The 19,908-nt window shown below is 47.5% G+C and overlaps 1 protein-coding gene across 1 annotated transcript in view; it reads right to left on the bottom strand.

Moving 5' to 3' along the window:
• Positions 1-1,372: 1,372 nt before the first annotated feature.
• LOC138287289 (oocyte zinc finger protein XlCOF6-like) overlaps positions 1,373-19,908 on the bottom strand; it is a 239,370-nt gene continuing 220,834 nt past the window's right edge. Inside the window, exon 3 of the mRNA XM_069227647.1 lies at positions 1,373-5,647. Coding sequence (XP_069083748.1) covers positions 3,973-4,983 — 1,011 coding nt within the window. The 5' untranslated portion in view covers positions 4,984-5,647 and the 3' untranslated portion in view covers positions 1,373-3,972. The remainder of the gene's footprint in view (positions 5,648-19,908) is intronic.

Below are 19,908 nucleotides of genomic sequence, written 5' to 3'. Positions count from 1 at the left end.
TCTAATGTGGTGGATCAGCTTTAAACTAGCATAATCCGAAGCCTCCGGTCCTGACATAGAATAAAAGAAATTCTAGCTATCGCGCCAAGAATTTTCAATTCTATTAAGGACACGGAGGCAAAGATTATCCCACCCGTATTTTACAGGAGCGATTGTCATGGAGACTCTTATAGTTGGGGCTTGCCTGGGATTGGGCAGTCTGGACTACTAATGTTTATGGGATTTGTAGTTTACTATTGTTAACTCTTTGGCTGCTGTATTTTGACCAGTAAAGGAAGAGAAGCATAATCCTCGCCTAGGCGAAACATAAAAAGGGCAACATGGATGACCCCTGCTGTTATAGGCCCATTTCATTGCATTGATAGAATCAACAGTTAGAGTAACTGGGAGAGTTATGTTGAGTAGGGTAACTGTGTGGGCTAGTGAACATGAGCTTTTGTTCGATGTGTATCACAGCTGTCAGCCTGGGAAGGGCAACATGGGCCAAGGTCTTAATCTCTACCTCCTTGTAGCCAAGTACACCAAGGCAAAGGTGGGCTCCCTTCATTTGGGGTTTATGGACTTCAGCTCAGCTTTTGGCAGGGTTAACAGGACTAAGCTCTGAAACATATTGATGGGTGAGGGTTTTGATAAAACGCTGGTTACTTTTCTTAGAGACTTGCATTTGGACCTTACAGCTGCTGTCCGTTATGGGCCCGCAGGGGAGTGTACATCTAAATTTGCCTTGAATCGTGGTGCTCGGCAAGGCGGATACTGCCATCTTTTTAAATTTATTTTATATATAAATAACAGGAAAAGGGTCCTATGAACAGATGGGCATGATCTACCAAAGGTGAATCATTTGTATTTCCTCCTTGTCTCATGTCTCTTTTTTCATTTTCTCTTCCACCATACTTTCTGCATCTCACTCTCTTGTTCTCTTTCTCTCATTTCTTTCTGTCAATTTAATTCATCGTTCATTACTCAAATTCACTATTGCTTTATCAGCATGGCAAACATCGGGGGGGGCCGCAGCTTTTGGAGGCCCCCACTATTTTGTAGAAAAGGGACTCAGTTACACCTTGCGCCCCAGCCTGTGACTGAGAGGTGTTACCTGGTGGATGGCTCTGCAGGTTCTTGCATCTGCAAATACTGGCATCAGAGTGTTTGTAACTACCCGTCCCACCAGAACCACCCCTTTAATTGTGTGCATGGCACAAGAGAGGAACAGAGAACGTGACAAGATGAACCCTTCTATTGTTTGATGCACTGTAAATGTGAAACACCTTTGTGATTTGGAGCTGGGTAAAGAACACCATCAGGAAACAAACACAAATTACCAGCACAATTTACTTATTTTCTGAAAGTTATTTAAAAATATTTCCAAGTTCCACATATCTGTTTAATAATATTTACAATTTCAGCCATTTCCGAGTTTAGTTACAGATAGTGGGAAAAACATGATGTATAAAAAGTAAAACCAAAATGTTCTTTTAACATTATTGTGTGTTTCTTGTTTTTAAAATAGGCCATCAGTCTTTTATGTGAGAATTATTATAAGGGCCTGACATCACTTTTTGTGACATCACTACATGTGACATCATTGTGATTTGCATATGAGAAGTGTCCCCCTCCTTTTCTTCCTCACAAATTGTGCCCTGTTTATTGGCATGACGTTAGTCTATGGGTATTGAAAATAAATATATAAATTCACAAGTATTCAAGCCGTTCCTCTAGTGGTGTCACACACTGCAAGTATTTGGCTGCTTCTTCTGCCTATTTTCACTCGCCGCTCCTCCCCTTCTATTTCTCACTTTCTTTCTTTTTTCTCCCTCTTTCTTTGTCTCACTCCCTTTATCTCTCGTTCCCTCTCTCTATCTGCCACACATTCCTTCTTGCTTTAGCTTCATGAATGTCACTGTCACTTCTGACATTCATGCAACAAATCCTTCTGAACATTTGAGAATAAGGGACAACCGTTGTGGAAGAGGAGTTGCTTGGTGAGCAATTGCTCGTCCTAGCAATGATATGTTTTTGATGTGGGATATAACTATTTCACCACATTCTGCAAATAAAATCTGCTGGTTCAGTGGTTTCATTCTAGTAAAAATAAGAGCTCGGCAAGTCACAAAATTCATTGGGGTAGCCAAGCCAGAGCAGAGCTAAGGGTCACACTTAGTTATAAAGCCCAAAGAACGAGCGGATGCATCAACTGATTCAATGCGTAAATGATTCAGCAAACATTATGTAAAAGCAAGGTATACGCTCTGGATTAATACATAAACTGCAGCAGCATTTGTTAGCAGTAATATGTACATTTTTACCAATGGAGTTTCCAATCTCCAGAGCCCTGACAACACGTCCATGAGCAGATGACAATTTGTCATCTACACTATAATTATACTGCCAATATTTTTGTATGTGGGATAGTCTTATAGCGTGTTAAACTACATGAAAGTGAACTCACTATGTGTAAAATGTTAAAATGTCTCTTTTGAACAAGGCTAAACGTGAGCTAAGTCAGGATACAATACTTTCTTCACTGAAAAAACAAAGGTTACAGGGATGTTATACTTAGAAAATAAAAAAAAATCTTAGGAATTGACTGAAAAAAACAAAGGTTACAGGGACGTTACATGGTCGTGGAGTAGCTACATGGTTGGCATTTGCTAGAAGTTTTGCACTGCATGTTCTTACTGGGCTCAGAGGCACAGCCTCCCATTTTATGAAAAAAAGCACAAAAAGCAGAGTTTGCTCGAGACATAGGAAGAACAAAGTTCTAGATGTGATCTTTGTTTCCACAACAATCAGACCCTCAGACAACCATAACTTTATCACTGCTCACTCTTCACCCGTTCATGGCGCTCATAGTTTTATGAGAAACTCTTTGTACTGGGCCTCTTCATTCCACAATAATTCCTATCAAGAACTGTGCCATCATGCCTGATTCTGTCCTTTACCCAATTACGATTTGCTTGAATGACTCTCTGTAAATAAGAAACTCATAAAACACATTTATATACAATTAATCTAAAGCAGTTCTTACATTCATTGCAATGTGTTTGTTTTTCTTCTGTGTGTGTTTGCTGATGTACCAATAGGTTTAATAACTGACAAAAGCTATTTACACATTCACTGCACCCAAAAGGCTTTTCCCCAGTGTGTGTCCACTGATGAATCCTTAATGTTGAAAAGTCACTAAAACTATTTTCACATTCATTGCATTTGACTAAAGCTCCTCACACATTCACTGCACTTGAATGGATTTCCACTGTGTGTGTTCCTTGATATAGTTGTAGGCCTGGTACACTAAAGCTCTTCACACATTCAGGGCAATTGAAAGGCTGTTCCCCTATGAGTGTTCGCTGATGAATCCTTAATGTTGGCACGTTCCTAAACCTACTTCCACATTGACCGTAATAGTATTGTTTTTCCCCGTGTGTTTGCTGATGTCTTCGTAGTTTTGATAATCAAATGAGTCTCTTCATACATTCACTGCACCTTTATGTTTTTCCCCAGTGTGTATTCGGTGATGTCTTTGTAGGCCTGATGACAGACTAAAGCTCTTCATACAATTCACTGCACTTGAATGGCTTTTCCGCTGTGTGTGTGTTCCTTGATATATTTGTATGCCTGGTAAACTAAAACTCTTCACACATTCAGGGTAATTGAAAGGCTGTTCCCCTGTGAATGTTCGCTGATGAATCCTTAATGTTGGCACGTTCATAAACCTACTTCCACTTTGATTGTAATGGTATTGTTTTCCCTCTGTGTGTTTGCTGATGTCTTCGTAGTTTTGATAATCAAATGAGTCTCTTCATACATTCACTGCACCTTTATATTTTTCCCCTGTGTGTATTCAGTGATGTCTTTGTAGGCCTGATAAGTGACTAAAGCTCTTCATACAATTCACTGCACTTCAATCTTTTTTCTCCTGCGTGCATTCGCTGATGACTCTTTAATGGTGAAGAGTCACTAAAACTACTGCCGGATTCACAACAATGTTAGGAGTTTTACCCCAGTGTCTGTGCGCTGATGTCTCTGTAGGTGTGATAACTGACTAAAGCACTTCACACATTCACTGCATTTGAATGGTTTTTCCCCTGTGTGTGTTTGCTGATGAATCTCTAATGATGAAGCATAGCTAAAAGTGCTGCCACCTTCACTGCACTTGAATGGCTTTTCCCCTGTGTGTGAGCGCTGATGTCTTTTTAGGTTTGATAAGTGACTAAAGCGCTTCAGACATTCACTGCACTTGAATGGCTTTTCCCCTGTGTGTGTTCGCTGATGACTTTGTAGGAATGATAATCGACTAAAGCTCTTCATGCATTCACTGCACTTGAATGGCTTTTCCCCTGTGTGTTTTCGCTGATGAATCCTGAGTTGTGAAGAATCACTATAACTACTTCCACATTCAGTGCAATGATATGGTTTTTCCCCTGTGTGTGTTCGCTGATGTTTTCGTAGGTTTGATAAGTGACTAAAGCTCTTTACACATTCACTGCACTTGAATGGTCTTTCCCCAGTGTGTGTTCGTTGATGCTGTTTTAGGAGTGATGGTCGACTAAAGCTCTTCACGCATTCACTGCACTTGAATGGTTTTTCCCCGGTGTGTGTTTGTTGATGCTGTTTTAGGAGTGATGGTCGACTAAAGCTCTTCACGCATTCACTGCACTTGAATGGTTTTTCCCCGGTGTGTGTTCGTTGATGCTGTTTTAGGAGTGATGGTCGACTAAAGCTCTTCACGCATTCACTGCACTTGTATGGTTTTTCCCCTGTGTGTGTTTGCTGATGTCTTTGTAATTCTGGTAATTGACTGATACTCTTCACACATTCACTGGACTTTAATGTTTTTTTTCCTGTGAGAGTTTTCTGATGGTGCCTTAATTGAGATGAGAAACTAAAGCTCTCGCTAAATGAGTATGATATGTTTTTCTTGGTTAGTGTCTGTGGGTCGGGTATATATTTGTCTACATCCCAAGACTGTGTTTCCTGATGAGCCATATGGCTGATAAAGCACTTGCACGTTTGGTTTCTGAATTAAAACTAACGTTCAATAGCCATTAAATACGTGCCACACTCATAATATGTATAAAGTATGTTGTAGGTGGTTGTGCCTTACTTAGATTGGATTATGGCTATGCACGCTTGCGGGTAACGATTCATCTTCCTTCTGGCCGGTGCAAATTGGGACAGTCCATAGACAGCAAAACTCCTCTTCTCTTCTACCCCTCCATTGTGCTCTTCTCTGGTTGCTGTGGTTTGGTCAGAAGGGGTTTACAATACACCTAGAGCACTGAATGATGGTCTGTTATCATTTTAGAACACAAAGTACTGCTATAACCACATCATACTGATCCCATGATCAAAGCTGGTGTTGGACACGTGTTTATATAAGAGGTAGCTTGTTATTGTTGTTGCTGCCTTCATTTTCAAGCAGTCATTTCTTCGTCTCGTGGTGTTGAGGTGCACAGCTCAGACTTTTACATCCACAGAATTGCCCTTGACGGCTTCTTCCAGGATCAGTTTATGTGCAGGTTCCTTTGTCGCTGACTGCATTGATGTTTTCCTGAATACCGAAGCGCATTGCTAGTGACTGTTTTTTGAAGATTTGCAGTTTTATCTTCATTATTCATAATAATTTCATGCATTCAAGGCTTGTTTTCTGCTGGATGTAAAGATATAAAAAAATAATAATTACCAAATGGAAACATAATGGAATGTGAATACAGAATATTTATTTGGAGGTGATTTACCCGTTGTCACAGTGTAACTCAGTAAAGGAGGGGAGCGCCCATGTGCTACTGGTGCAGCTTTAGGTAGATACACAGGGACAAGATTTCATTTAAACAAGAACTGATTGTGAAAAAAGAGAGGGATCGGGCTGGGCTGCTGTTATTTCAGTAACTCTTCAGGAACTATATAACAAAGGTTACTCTTCAGGGAGTATATAATAATAATAACTCGATTCACATTTTAAAGCAATGCTTCCCTGTTCACATTGGACCAGCTCAAATGCCAACTCCAGTCTTCACCTTACTGTTCATCAAGTCACCTTTGACACTTTCAACAGCTCCCCTGGTTCAAGCATTTCTGTTTTTTTCTAACCTGGATGATTGGAGCATTATTGCGAGTTGGGGTGGGCTTCCTATTGCCATAACACCTGCCCTTCTCCCTCAAACTAGCAGAGTTTATAGGGCCTGATTCTGGCCCTGAAAGACAACTTAAAAAGCAAGTCTTTAGTTCTTCCTAAAGTAGACGAAGGGCTGTAAGATGCAGCTCCTTCCAGGGCCTTTTTGTAAAACAGAATGAGGGGTTCGTTGTAATGCCCGACATTTACATTATTTGCACAGATAAGGCAAACAAACATTGATTCATAGCATTTAATGTTCAACAATAGCAGCCGTCTAGTCCCTATAGAGAATCCATCCAAACCAATAATTTACCTCACATATCCCCACCATGGATGTGTGCCTATAAATCTTTTTTCCCCTTTTCTACCATCACATGTTTTCTGACTTAATGTTGTCCGTTTAGGGCTCAAGCTGCTCGTTTGTGACTGGCTGAGCATTCGGCAGAGTGGGAGGAGGTGTGACTTGTCCACAGGTGATGCAGCATTTCTACCTTTCAATATTTCTTATATTCAAGTTACCTCATTTCCTGTCCTTCAGCTCCCCTACGCCCCTACGACTGTGCACTCACTCTGCAGCGTTCAGCAGAAGTCAGATAATGGCCTGATAGTCAAAGGGCCACGGTTGTCAGCACCGGGATTAGAAGCTTCATTCCAGAAGCTCACCTGCGAGGTACAACCAGAGGAGGCACATAGGTAGGTGCCTATGAGGTACATACAGAGAAGGTGCACAGGTAGGTACTTAGGAGGAACAGAAAAGGTGCAGAGGTAGGTGTGTATGAGATCAAAACAGAGGAGGTGCACAGGAGGTGTTTATGAGGTACAGAGTAGGTGCACATGTATGAGGCAGAAACAGAGCAGGTGCAGAGGTAGGCATGTATGAGTTACACACATAGGAGGTGTACAGATTGGTGCTTATGAAATACAAAGAGATGATGTGCACAGGTTGGCGCTTATGAGCTATAAACAGAGGAGGCGCACAGGTAGGTGCTTATGAGGTATAAACAGAGGAGGCGCACAGGTAGCTGCTTATGAACATGCCTATGAAGTACAAACAGTGGAGGTGCACACATAGGTACTTATGAGGTACAGACAGTGGAGATGCACACATAGGTACTTATGAGGTACACACAGAGGAGGTACAGAGGCAGGTGCTTATAAGGTAGAAATCAATGAGGTGCACAGGTAGGTGCTTATGAAATACAAAGAGAAGAGGTGCACAGGAAAGTGTTTACAAGGTACAGAGGAGGTGCACAGGTAGATGCTTATGAGGTACAGAGGAGGTGCACAGGTAGGTGCTTATGAGGTATAAAGAGAAGAGGTGCACAGGTAGGTGCTTATGAGGTATAAAGAGAAGAGGTGCACAGGTTGGTGCTTATGAGGTACAAACAGGAGGTGCGCAGGTAGCTGCTTATAAGGTACAAACCTTATGAGGTATAAACACAGGAGGTGAACAGGTAGGTGCTAATGAGGTATAAACAGAGGAGGTGCACAGGTAGGTGCTTATGAGGTATAAACAAAGGGGGTGCGCAGGTAGCTGCTTATAAGGTACAAACCTTATGAGGTATAAACACAGGAGGCGCACAGATAGGTGCGTGTTCCTCTCTGGGTCTGCTTCCATCTGTACTGGGCGGGGTACTGGTGTACAGTGCATCCTATTCCTGCTGCCTCACACGGGCGCTAGCTGCGTGGGTGTTACCACTTTGGCCCTTTAGTTGAGGGGAGCAGAGCCTCAGGAAACACAACCAATGGAGGCAGCCTGCCTCGAGGTGGAGATCCAGGTGAGGGTTCAGGTATCAGACAATATGAAGACAAAAGCATCCTAGGAAACACTCTTGGGGCTTCCAAGAAAAGACTGAAGGGTTCATTTGCTATCAGCCCTCTCTCTCAAACTCAGATCCCTCTTTCAGTCACTCTCAGACTATATCTGCTTCTAGGGCCCCTTCCTATAATGCTGGTTCACGCTCCTTCTACAACACTTGTTGCAGACTTAGGGCCTGATTTAGAGTTTGTCGGGCAGGTTATTGCCTCAAAATGTGACAGATATCCCGTCCGCCTTCTTACACTTACCACAAGATATTATGCACTTTTAATAGGGCGGACGGGATATGAGTCACATTTGTGAAGGAGTATTCCCTGCCACCAATTTCTAAATCAGGCCCTATATCTGCTTCTAGCCAATCTTTCTATAACGCTGGTTCTCGCTCCTTCTACAACTTGACGCAGACTTAGGACTTGGAGTTTTTTGGACAGGTTATTGCTTCAAAACGTGACAGATCACGTCCGCCTTATTACAATTGTCACAGGATATAATGCACTTTCAATAGGGTGGACAGGATACCTGTCCCTTTGTGACGGAGTGCCCATCTGCCCAAATCAGGCTCTTGTTGTACATTGTGTTCAGTGTCTTTTCAGTGTTGGAAAGTCTCAATTTTGTTAAAGGCACTGTATTATCTCAGCGCTGCTGGGACTTGCAGGAATAAAGCCATTGCGGAAGTTGGGAAGACCCATGGAGTTTTGTGGTGGAGGTGAACAATATGGCTAAAGGCAAATCAGTCTTGACCCTGCTCCCGATGGGAACAGTCCAGCCCAAACTGCCAGGCCAGGGCTTCCCTGGACTGGAAACAAGCATCCTGGGACCAGTTTTATGATATCACCCCTCATCAGTCAAGCTAGCTTGAATTCACTGGCACAGTGAGCACTGGACCCACGTCTGGGATTAGCCTTCCCACTTAGGGCGACAAAAACAAAAAGTACAGATGATGGATGGAATGCAGAACAAATCAAAGATTCATCCCCCAGTCACAGAGCTGGGTTTATTCCATTGTTTATTTGCTCACCCTGCCACCCCAGTTCGGACTCAGCAATATGCAAAGCAGTCTTGACCTTGCTCTCCATGGGAACAGACCAGCCAGAACTGCCAAGCCATTTCCTCCCTGGAAACGAAACAAGCATCCTGGGACCGGTTTTGGGGTATCACTTCTCATAAGCCAGGCTAGGTTGAATCCAGTAGCACAGTGAGCATGAAACCCACGTCTGGGCATACACTTTCCACTTAGGGTGACAAAAGCAAAAAGAACTGATGATGGAGAAAATGCTTAACAAATCAAACAGTCACCCCCAGTCACAGAGCTGGGTTTAATCCATCATGTGTTGCTCGTCATGCCATTCCAGGTTGGACCCAGTCATATGCAAATCTGCCTCGACCCTGCTCCCCATGGGAACTGTCCAGCCTGAAATGGCAATTCTGGTTCTCCCTGAAATGGAAACAAGCATCCTGGGACTGGATTTGAGGTATCACCCATCATCAGCTAGGCTAGCTGGAGCCTTTCATCATAGCGAGCACAGGACTCACATCTGGGCATACCTTCCCACGTAGGGCAACAAAAGCAAAAAGAATAGGTGATGGCTGGGTCTAAACTGGGGTGGCATGGTGAGCAAAAAAAACGATAGATTAAACCCAGATCTGTGACTGGGGGTTAATGTTTGATTTGTTCTGTACTCTGTCTATCGTCTTTCCTTTTTGCTTTTATCGCCCTAAGTTGCCCTTCAAAAGACAGGAATTTGATTTCTTGTCTTCTGTTGGTCCTGAAGAGGCCTCAAACTCTTAAGGTCAAAATGTGTCAACCTATCTTTTGTAACAGAGGCGTTACTGCAAGATGAACGATGATGCAGATTTCATGAGGTGAAGGTCTGAACAATTAATAGACTTTGCTATTGGTTTGACTTACCATCCCTTTTTTGCTACGTCCAGATGGATCATAGACTCGAAATATATTTAATGTACCACCTTTTCTTAAAAGAATTAATTTTTGGAAAGACAAGGAATGGTTGTATACGTAAGAATGTACAAATAACAAAAGCATTAGGTGTTGCTTTGTCATTGGTTATTCATGTACATGTAATTCTTTTTATAATGTGTTTGTTGCTGTGTCAATGTTATGTGGTTTGCATTGTTATTTATTTGATAATAAAAAGAAATCAATAACAAGTACATAAGTGATTGAACAGAAAGTCATGGGTTGTATCAATTATGTGGTTGAATAATTTGAGATGATAAATTCATAGTAACGCAATCGAATTAAGCACGATTTGCAGTCAAGTCATTTGGATATTTTCCTCACACTTTCCACATTACCTGTTTGTGCTAAAACAAAGAAGCATCTCCTTCCGTGTGTGGCTACCATTTGCCCTTCAAAGGCGGCTTCCCTGTTGAAGCTTGCCTTTTGGGCGCTCACCTACTCTGGCCATCCTGTCTGGAGGAGGTCACACCTCTTTCCTTGGCAGGTCCTTTGTTCCTCTTCCTGAGAAGGCTACCTCGAGGACAGCATCTTTTGTGCAACAATAACCGGCTACTTTTGTACAAGAGTCACATTATATTCTACTTGAGCAACAAGTCAGTTTCATACAATGATTTGTTTAATAAGTTGAAGTACCATATTTAGTAGTATAATTTGGAAGGTAGCACTGCTGAGTTGTTAGAGTGTAACTCCACACTCGCCAATGGGGCTACTAGCCTTTCCACAGTGAAAATGATGTGGAGTTTTTACTGTTAGGACACATAGCCCCTCATTACAACCCTGGCGGTCGGTGATAAAGCGGCGGTAATACCACTAACAGGCCGGCGGTCAAAAAATAGAATCACGAACATGGTGGAAACCGCCAACACAGACAGCCACTTTAACACTCCGACCGCCACAGCGGTAGCAACAAACACCGCGGCGGACACCGCCAACCGACAGGCAGAACACATGAACCACCCACACTATTAAAAGGCACCAATCCGCCAGCTTTTCTGGGGCAGTACCAACGCCATCAAAAGCACAGCAGAAACAGTCTTTGGAAGGGAAACCACTCACCTCACGACACTCAACGAAGAACCAGTACGCCATAGAGCCCAAACTTCAGGTCCTGTCCATGTTGCTGTATCTCTTAATACACCACGAAGTGGAAAGAAGGCGGCAGTGGGGACGACCACAGTGAGTACTGCACCTAGCACACAGGGGAGGGGAGGAGGGAAAAGAAAGTCCCACACACACACGAAAAACGCAACACCCCCACCCCCAACACACACACACACACACACACACATATCCAATAACATCACTGATACACCCCGTCACCCCCTGGAAGAACGCAAGGACCAAACGGAATGAGTTTAACTAGTGTACTATTCGAACAATCAGATAGCCCAAGAGAACAGCAAATAATCAGTATACACAAATAATTACAGCAAGTAAACAAGTCCGTACACTGTCCCATCAAATGTCCGTGGACCAGTGGTCCCAAAAAGCATGGGCGAAGCCCACACGACACCTGCCTCAAAATGAAGAGAACACTGCAGGAGCATCAGGTCGATAAAAAAACAGGCACCTCAAGGGGAAGGGGAGGGGGGCACCTCAGCTGAATGAAGGTACGATGCCACTGCTCCTCGAGGGGGCTCCATGCCCACTTCCTGCTCCTGGGGAGTGCAAAGCCACAGTCTCTCAAGTGGGTGGTTTACCCACTGCTTGGTCCTGGGGAGTGCAAAGCCACAGTCTCTCAAGAGGGTGGTTTGCCCACTGCTTGGTCCTGGGGAGTGCAAAGCCACAGTCACTCAAGTCTCTCAAGTGGGTGGTTTGCCCACTGCTTGGTCCTGGGGAGTGCAAAGGCACAGTCTCTCAAGTGGGTGGTTTGCCCACTGCTTGGTCCTGGGGAGTGCAAAGCCACAGTCTCTCAAGTCAGTGACATGTTCCACTGGTTCTGGAGGGGGCTTTGTGCCCAGAGTGTTTCATCCTCCCAAGGACTGTGTTAGTGGATGTTTTTCTCCAGAGTGCTTCATCCTGCCAAGGACTGTGTTAGTGGATGTTTTTCCCCACTGGTTCTGGAGGGGGCTTTGTGCCCAGAGTGCTTCATCCTGCCAAGGACTGTGTTAGTGGATGCATTTCTCCACTGGTTCCGGAGGGGGCTTTGGGCCCATAGTACTTCATCCTGCCAAGGACTGTGTTAATGGATGCATTTCGTCACTGGTTCTGGAGGGGGCTTTGTGCCCAGAGTGCTTCATCCTGCCCAGGACTGTGTTAGTGGATGTTTTTCTCCACTGGTTCTGGAGGGGGCTTTGTGCCCAGAGTGCTTCATCGTGCCAAGGACTGTGTTAGTGGATGCTTTTCTCCACTGGTTCTGGAGGGGGCTTTGTGCCCAGTGATGCTGCACCTGGGGTATGGCATGTTGACTTCGTCTCACCTGGGTGTCATAGCCACACGATGTACCCGGAACAGGTAGCATGATATTCCATGGAGGCAGACCTACACTCCATCATGCGGCGACTTAGGCTGCCAATTGCTGGTTTGTGTCAGTGCTGGAGGTGGTGTCTCAAGTGGCGTGTCCAGGGTGCAGGACGTCACCTGCAGACTCTGATGGCTGCACACTGGGGATGAGGCTGACATCTGACAGAGTGGCATCGGCTGTGCACGTGGCTTTGCTGATGATGGTGCAGGCGGCGGTAGCTGCGGCGGAGATGATGCCAGTGCTGGCCGTGGTGCAAGTGACTGTTGGGGTGGATGGAGACACCATACCGTCTCCGGCAGCGTCGGATGGCTGATCCTTGGGGAGGATGCTGCAGACTGATGTTGTGGCAGCGACGGTGCAGGTGGCGGTCGGAGCAGCGGTGGTGACTGGGGTGCATGTGGCTGCCATCCCTGATGATTTGGTGGTCACCAGCCCCTTCCCAGGTGAAATTGTGCCCAGAGGTGATGTGCCCTTTGGCTTGTGGCCCTTCCCCATCTTGACAGCCACTGCAGGGACCTTGGCACTGTCAACTCTGTGTTTGTGCAAGGCCTTGCTGGGTGGGTAGTGTGACTGTCCCCTGCTGGAAGCCGGTCCCTTTTTGAGCTTTGCAGGTGGTGGAATAGGGTGGTCCTTCTTTTATGTCGGTAGCACACTGGCAGCTCTGACGGGTGCCCCCTTTGACAGTACTGGAGTAGCAGGGACCACAGCGGAGGCAGGTTTGGTGGCTGAGGTGCTGAGCTGGGATCTAGACATCCTGGCCCTACGAGAAGGACGGGGTGGAGGTGTAGGGAAGAGCTCCAGGTTAGCTAGGTAAATTTGTTTGGATACACTGGGATGGGAAGATGGAGGGGGTTTGGGGGAGGAGGAAGAGTTAGTGGTTGTAGGAGGTGTACGTCTGCTGAGTTTGGGTGAAGGTGCATGGGTTGGAGGCTGTTGTGAGGTGGATGGCTGTTGAGTGGGTGTGTGCCTGCGTTTGTGTACTTTGGGAGGAGGGCTCACAGACACACTGGGAGAGGACACAGGAGACGTGTGAATGGTAGTGGGAGTGGTGATTGCACGTGAGCAGTGTGCAGTGATGGGCGTGCTAGTGATGGAGGTAGTGGCTGAGGATGTAGTACATGCAGGTGTGAGTGGAGACGAGACTGGGAGGGAGGTGGAGGACGTGGAGGAGGGGGACACAGTGGAGGCAGTGGATGTTGGTGTGTCTTCATGGGTATGGTGCTTGTGTGAGTGCCTGTGGATGTGTGGTGCTTATGTTTTCCTGAGCCACTTTTGTGTGTTGATGTGTGTGCATGCTGGTCTGATGGTGTGCTTGGGATAGGCTGAGGTAGAGGGGATTGCGTCTGGGTAGTGGAAGTTGGAGGGGGGAGGCTGGACGCAGGGACAATGGCTGCCATCAGTGCAGAGGCCAGAGCCTGAAATGCTCTCTGTTGGGCCGCCACGCCAGAATGAATACCCTCCACGTATGCATTTGTTTGCTGCAAATGCCTCTCAACACCCTGGATGGCATTCAGAATGGCTGACTGCCCAACAGTGAGGGATCTCAGGATGTCAATAGCCTCCTCACTGAGGGCAGCAGGGCTGACTGGGGCAGGGCCTGAGGTGCCTGGGGTGAAGGGTGATGTCCACCCTCCTGGGTGAGCGGGCACGGGAAACACGCTGAGGGGCTGCTGGGAGGACGGTGCTGGTAGGGGGTGGTGGCGGCTGTACCTGTAGTTGGGGTGGGCACAGAGGTGCCTGCCACTGCAAGAGAGCTCCCATCAGAGGAGGAGTTGCTGTCGCTGGTATCCCCTCCTGTCCCTGTCGTGGAGCTCCCCTCGCCCTCTGTCCCACTGGTGCCTTTACCCTCTGTGGATTCACCCTCCTGGGCTATGTGGGATGCAGCTCCCTCCATCTCCGGTGTCACTGCTCCTCCGCCAGATGATGCTAATGCACAAAAGGACAGGGTGACAAAACAAGAAGGGGGGGCAAGACAGAGGAGACACATGGTCAATGCCATCAACACCATTACGGTTGGCGGACACAACACACAGGGAGCCCTATGCACTGGGCCATGCACTAGCAGTTAGTAGGAAAATCACCTGCCCATGGGGGACTATGCCTAACACCATTTGCTGCACACCTCAAACCCACAGGAGCCTGACTAGTTGTAGATGCCCACTAACACTATTGGGGTTGGAGTGCCTCAGAGCCTGTCTAACAAGGGACCTATCCTACCAAGTTTGCCCTGGCCTAGGGGAACCCACAGCCCACATCCCCCACCCAGACACCTCGTAGATCGCGCAGAGCCATCTGAATGAGACTGTACTCACCCCCTTGTGGTTGCTGTGAAGCCCTTAAGCGCCCATCCAACTCCTGATATGCCACCGCCAGGATCCGGAACATCAGGGGGGTCATGGTGCGACAGGCACCTCTTCCACGTTGGGAGGCCATCTTCTTGCTCCAGCGGCGCAGGTCCTCCCATCTCTTGTGGCAGTGGGTGCTCCGTTTATGATAGACCCCCAGGGTCCGCACTTCCTTGGCGATGGCACGCCAAATACCCTTCTTCTGGTGAGCGCTGACCTAGAGGAAAGGTACAGGATGAAAGGAAATGACTCTCCCGTCCGGACCTTCTTACTCATTGCCCACCAGTTCCCACCCATGCCCTGACGCACATACACTCACCATCCTCACATGCAGGCCTCAGCCCCCCCCCACATGTATCTTCTATCCACACCACTCTATATATTCATGGCCCATGCATCATGTTCACAGTGTACTCACCTGTTTGTCTGGAGGACCGCAGGGTAGCGTGTACTGGGGGAGGACCCCATCCATCAGTCTGTCCAACTCCTCCGTGGTGAAGGCAGGGGCCCTTTCCCCAGACACATGAGCCATTGTTGCTTCCAGACTGAGGTCACAGCAGCACTTGCTGCGTAGGTCCTCTCCTGTTGAAGGTCAGCTATCAAGTGAGCAGATAGAATGTGCCGGTCACATCCGCGGCGGTGCATACCGTCATCGCTGGAATACATCGTCATTGGCTCTTGGAACCCATAGGGCCCAATGATAACCAATGCTAAATTGCGTGGCGGTCTTTGACCGCCTACCGCAACGCTGCACAATGCTAGCGCAGTTACCTCATTTCCCCTTGTCCCTCCTTACAGGTCAGGCAGCCGCCATTTCAGGGGGGCACATGGCATGGCACCTAACTGCGTCACAGCACATTTTGGCAGAAATACGGACAAAGCACGCCACACGCGGATTTACTCACATTACAGCAAAAACACTTGTGCAACCTATGTGGTCCATGACTCTCTGCTCACCATTCTCCTCCATAGGGCACATCCGGTGGGGCAGATGATGAGATGGCATCATCCTCCGGTGTACAGATCCCTGGTGGACCTGTCGACAATGGAAGACAGACACATCATTATCACCTACAGAGTTGTTCGTGCAACAATCCAAGACCTGTGTGCCCAATTGGAGCCAGACCTGATGTCAGCTATCGGCCATCCCACAGGAATACCTCCTCTAGTGCAGGTCCTGTCAGTGCTCCATTTCCTGGCAAGTGGCTCCTTTCAAACTACAGTGGCCATGGCATCAGGGATGTCTCAGCCAATGTTTTCTAACGTGTTGACCAGAGTGTTGTCAGCCCTGCTGAAACACATGTGCAGCTACATCGTATTCCCCCAGGGGGAGGATTTGCCCACAGTGAAAGCTGGCTTCTATGCCCTGGGACATATCCCCAACATAATTGGTGCCATTGATAGTACACATGTGGCATTTATCCCCCCGCAGAAATGAACAGCTGTACAGAAATTGAAAAAGCTTCCATTCTATGAATGTGCAGATGGTGGGTTTGGCAGACCACTACATCTCTCATGTGAATGCCAAGTATCCTGGCTCTGTATATGACGCTTACATTTTGAGGAATAGCAGCATCCCTTATGTGATGGGCCAACTCCACGGGCCCCGGGTGTGGCTAATAGGTGAGCCCAAGGTCCCCACACAGTATGGATAGGTGTCTGGGTATGAGGTAGTCACTGAGGGTTAATGTGTGTCTAACAGATTTCCCTCAACATTTGCAGGTGACTCTGGGTACCCCAGCCTCTCATGGCTACTGACCCCAGTGAGGAATGCCAGGACAAGTGCAGAGGAACGCTACAATGAGGCACATGGGCGAACTAGCCATACTATTGAGCGGACTTTCGGCCTCCTGGAGGCCAGATTCCGGTGCCTCCATCTAACAGGTGGCTCCCTATACTACTTACCGAAGAAGGTGTGCCAGATAATCGTGGCATGCTGCATGTTGCACCAGGTGCCTTTTCTGCAGGAGGATGGGCCTGATGTTGGTCTTGTGGCAGCTGTGGAGTCTGTGGACAGTGAGGAAGAGGAGGCAGAAGAAGAAGATATTGACAACCGAAACAACATCATCATGCAGTACTTCCAGTGAGACACAGGTAAGAGACTGGCACTGCTCTTCTCATATATGACTATTGTAGGACATTGTATAAGTCAGCCTCTTAACCTCTGTGTATGGACACTGACAGTTCACTTTGGCTTTCCATTTCACAGATCTGGTACCTCAGTCTGCCTTCTGCTATATTTACTGCTGCCCAACAACTGTCATACATTGGCATGTGCAAATGAACATTTACATTGATATTTGGGGAAGAACTTGTAATTATACATTTGTGAAAGTACAGACTGACTCCAGATTGGTTTGTGATTCAAGGGTGTTTATTTAGGGGCTAATGTGTATAGGGGTATGTGGAAGGGGCTGGGGTGATGGTGGAGGAAGGTCCATAGTACGATCCAGTCTCTCGGTATCACAGGTGCATTGTCCAATGGGGCATAGGAAGTGGAACAATGTCAGTTAAAGGTGGACAGGGTGACAGAGTGGGACACAAGGGTGACACTCAGGAGAGTCTTATTTCCTGGTGGGGGTCTTGCCAATGTTCTCAGTCTTCCGCCTGGATCGCAGGGACCGTTTGCGGGGTGGTTCTCCTTCTGCAGGGGGTGGGGTGCTGGTGGCCCATTGTTCCTGTTGCAGGGCCTCCTGTCCACTAGCGCCGGCGGACGTGGAAGGCTGATCATCGTTCGGGCTGGTGTCAGTGGCCCGGTAGTATGCCACTGTCTCCCTCATGGTGTTGTTCATGTCTGCCAGCACCCCTGCAATGGTGACCAGGGTGGTGTTAATGGCCTTCAAGTCCTCCCTGATCCCCTGGTTCTGTCCCTCCTGCAGCCGCTGGGTCTCCTGAAACTTGGCCAGTACCATGCCCATGGTCTCCTGGGAATGGTGGTATGCTACCATGATGTTTGAGAGTGCCGGGGCTGGTCCTCCCCCTGTCGCACAGCAGCCCTCCCAGCTTCCCTGTTATCCTGTGCCTCTGTCCCCTGAACCGTGTGCCCACTGCCACTGACCCCAGGTCCCTGATTGTCTTGGGTTAGTGGGTTTGCCTGGGGTCCCTGTAGTGGTGGACACACTGCTGATTGACGTGTCCTGGGGACAGTGGCATGGGCCCGCTGGGTGGGTGCTGTGGTGGTGTTTCCTGAGGGGGAGGTTCTGTGGTGGTTTGGGACTGTGGCAGGGGAACCGACTCTCCAGAGGTCCCTGATGGGCCGGGCTGGTCATCTTGATCCAAGCGTGCAGGGCTGCTGTCGTCACTGTGGGCCTCTTCTGTGGGGGGACTGGATATGGCTGGCACCTCCTGCCCGGTGATGTTGTGTAGGGGACCGGGTGGGGTGTAAATGCATTGTTATTGTATCTGTGTGTGCCATCTTGTGCAATGGGTGTGTTTCCCTCTATTACTGTGCTTGCAATATTGCCTTGGCCCTTCTGTGAGAGGTGATTGTGTGCCCTGGGTGAGTCTCTCCTTTGGACATGCTTTGGTGATGGGTGTCCAGGCAGGTCTGTGATGGGTGTCCATGCATTGGTGTAACATGCAGGGCTTGGTATCGGGATGGGTGGGTTGTGATAGTGGGGTATATGTGAGGTGGTGAAGTGATGGGTGTGAGGGCAGGTGTTTGTGGTGCCATGCAGGTAGGGTGGGGGATATAGTAGTAAAGATTTGGCTTACCAGAGTCCAGTCCTCCTGCTACTCCTGCGAGGCCCTCAGGATGCATTATTGCCAAGACTTGCTCCTCCCATGTTGTTAGTTGTGGGGGAGGAGGTGGGGGTCCACCGCCAGTCCTCTGTACGGCTACCTGGTGTCTGGATACCATGGAATGTACCTTCCCCCGTAGGTCGTTCCACCTCTTCCTGATGACATCCCATGTTCTTGGATGCTGTCCCACTGCATTGACCCAGTCGACAATTCTCCGCCATAGCTCCATCTTCTTAGCAATGGATGTCTGCTGCACCTGTGATCCGAATAGCTGTGACTCTACCCGGATGATTTCCTCCACCATGAACCTGAGCACCTCCTCAGAAAACCTGGGGTGTCTTTGAGGTGCCATGATGTGGTGTGTGTGATGTGATGTGTGGGGTGATGTTTTGGGGTGTGTGGTGTTTTGTGCGTGGATGGTGTATGAGTGATGGTGTTGTGTGCCTCTGGATGCTGGTGTGGTCTTTGCTTTTCTGTCTCTCTGCATCTTCAAAACTTTTCGTTTTAAGGGGTTGTGGGTAATGTGGGTGTGTGTTTTATATTGGGTTCGGTGTGAGGGTGTGGTGTGCATATGTGTATCAGGTGTGTGTATTTTGAATTGTCCAATGTGGTTGTGTTTTACAAGTGTGTGTGTATTTTGAGCAAAGCGGTGTGTACAGCCAATGGTTTACCGCGGTTGAATGACCGCCGCGTTGATTCGTGGGTCATGATAGTGTGGGCGTATTCCTGTTGGCGTAAAGGTGTAGGTTTTGGTACCGCCAATTTATCACTGACCTTTGGTGTGGCAGACTTTTGTGGGTGTCTGTATTGTGGAGGATTTCTAACTGTGGGTCATAATACCCATAGCGGATTTCCACCACGGACACGGTATGTTGGCGACCGTCCGCACGGCGGTCAGTGGACTTTACCGCCAGGGTTGTAATGAGGGCCATAAAGTCCACTTGTATGGACGAAACATGTTGGCTGTCGCTTGCTGTTGATTTCTGGTGTTTTTAAAGACAAAAGGAAAATAAAGTGAAGAACTGGGCATAACTGAGAACTTGGAAAGGACTCTTTTATTGATACGATGCACCTCTAATATGTATTATGTTAGGCTCCACAGCAAGGTTGCACCTTGGTAGCAGGTGTTCTTAGTGAGTGCACGTGAATAGAAATGATCTCTTTGAGTATGAATTTTGAAAATGCAGAAGGGGAGATACGGAGAAAAGAAACCCTGCATCTCCAAGGGATCAGTCTTTAAAAAGATATAATCTAGAACTTAGATAAGAGGCCCTTTTTGAGTTCTGATTTGAGCACTTACAGGGATAGAGCCATTCTAATATGAATTGCTCCTGGGTCCCTAATCGTCAGGGTACTGAAACATAAAGACCTTTTGAGGGTGGATGTCTTTACCAAATTAGGGGACTTGATGCAGCATCTCTCAACCTAAAGTTCTGTTCTTGCTGG

This window comes from Pleurodeles waltl, chromosome 4_1 (genome assembly GCF_031143425.1).
Source record: "Pleurodeles waltl isolate 20211129_DDA chromosome 4_1, aPleWal1.hap1.20221129, whole genome shotgun sequence".
NCBI lineage: Eukaryota > Metazoa > Chordata > Amphibia > Caudata > Salamandridae > Pleurodeles > Pleurodeles waltl.
Note: the sequence above shows the minus strand (reverse complement) of the source record. Positions and strands in the feature narration are given on the sequence as shown.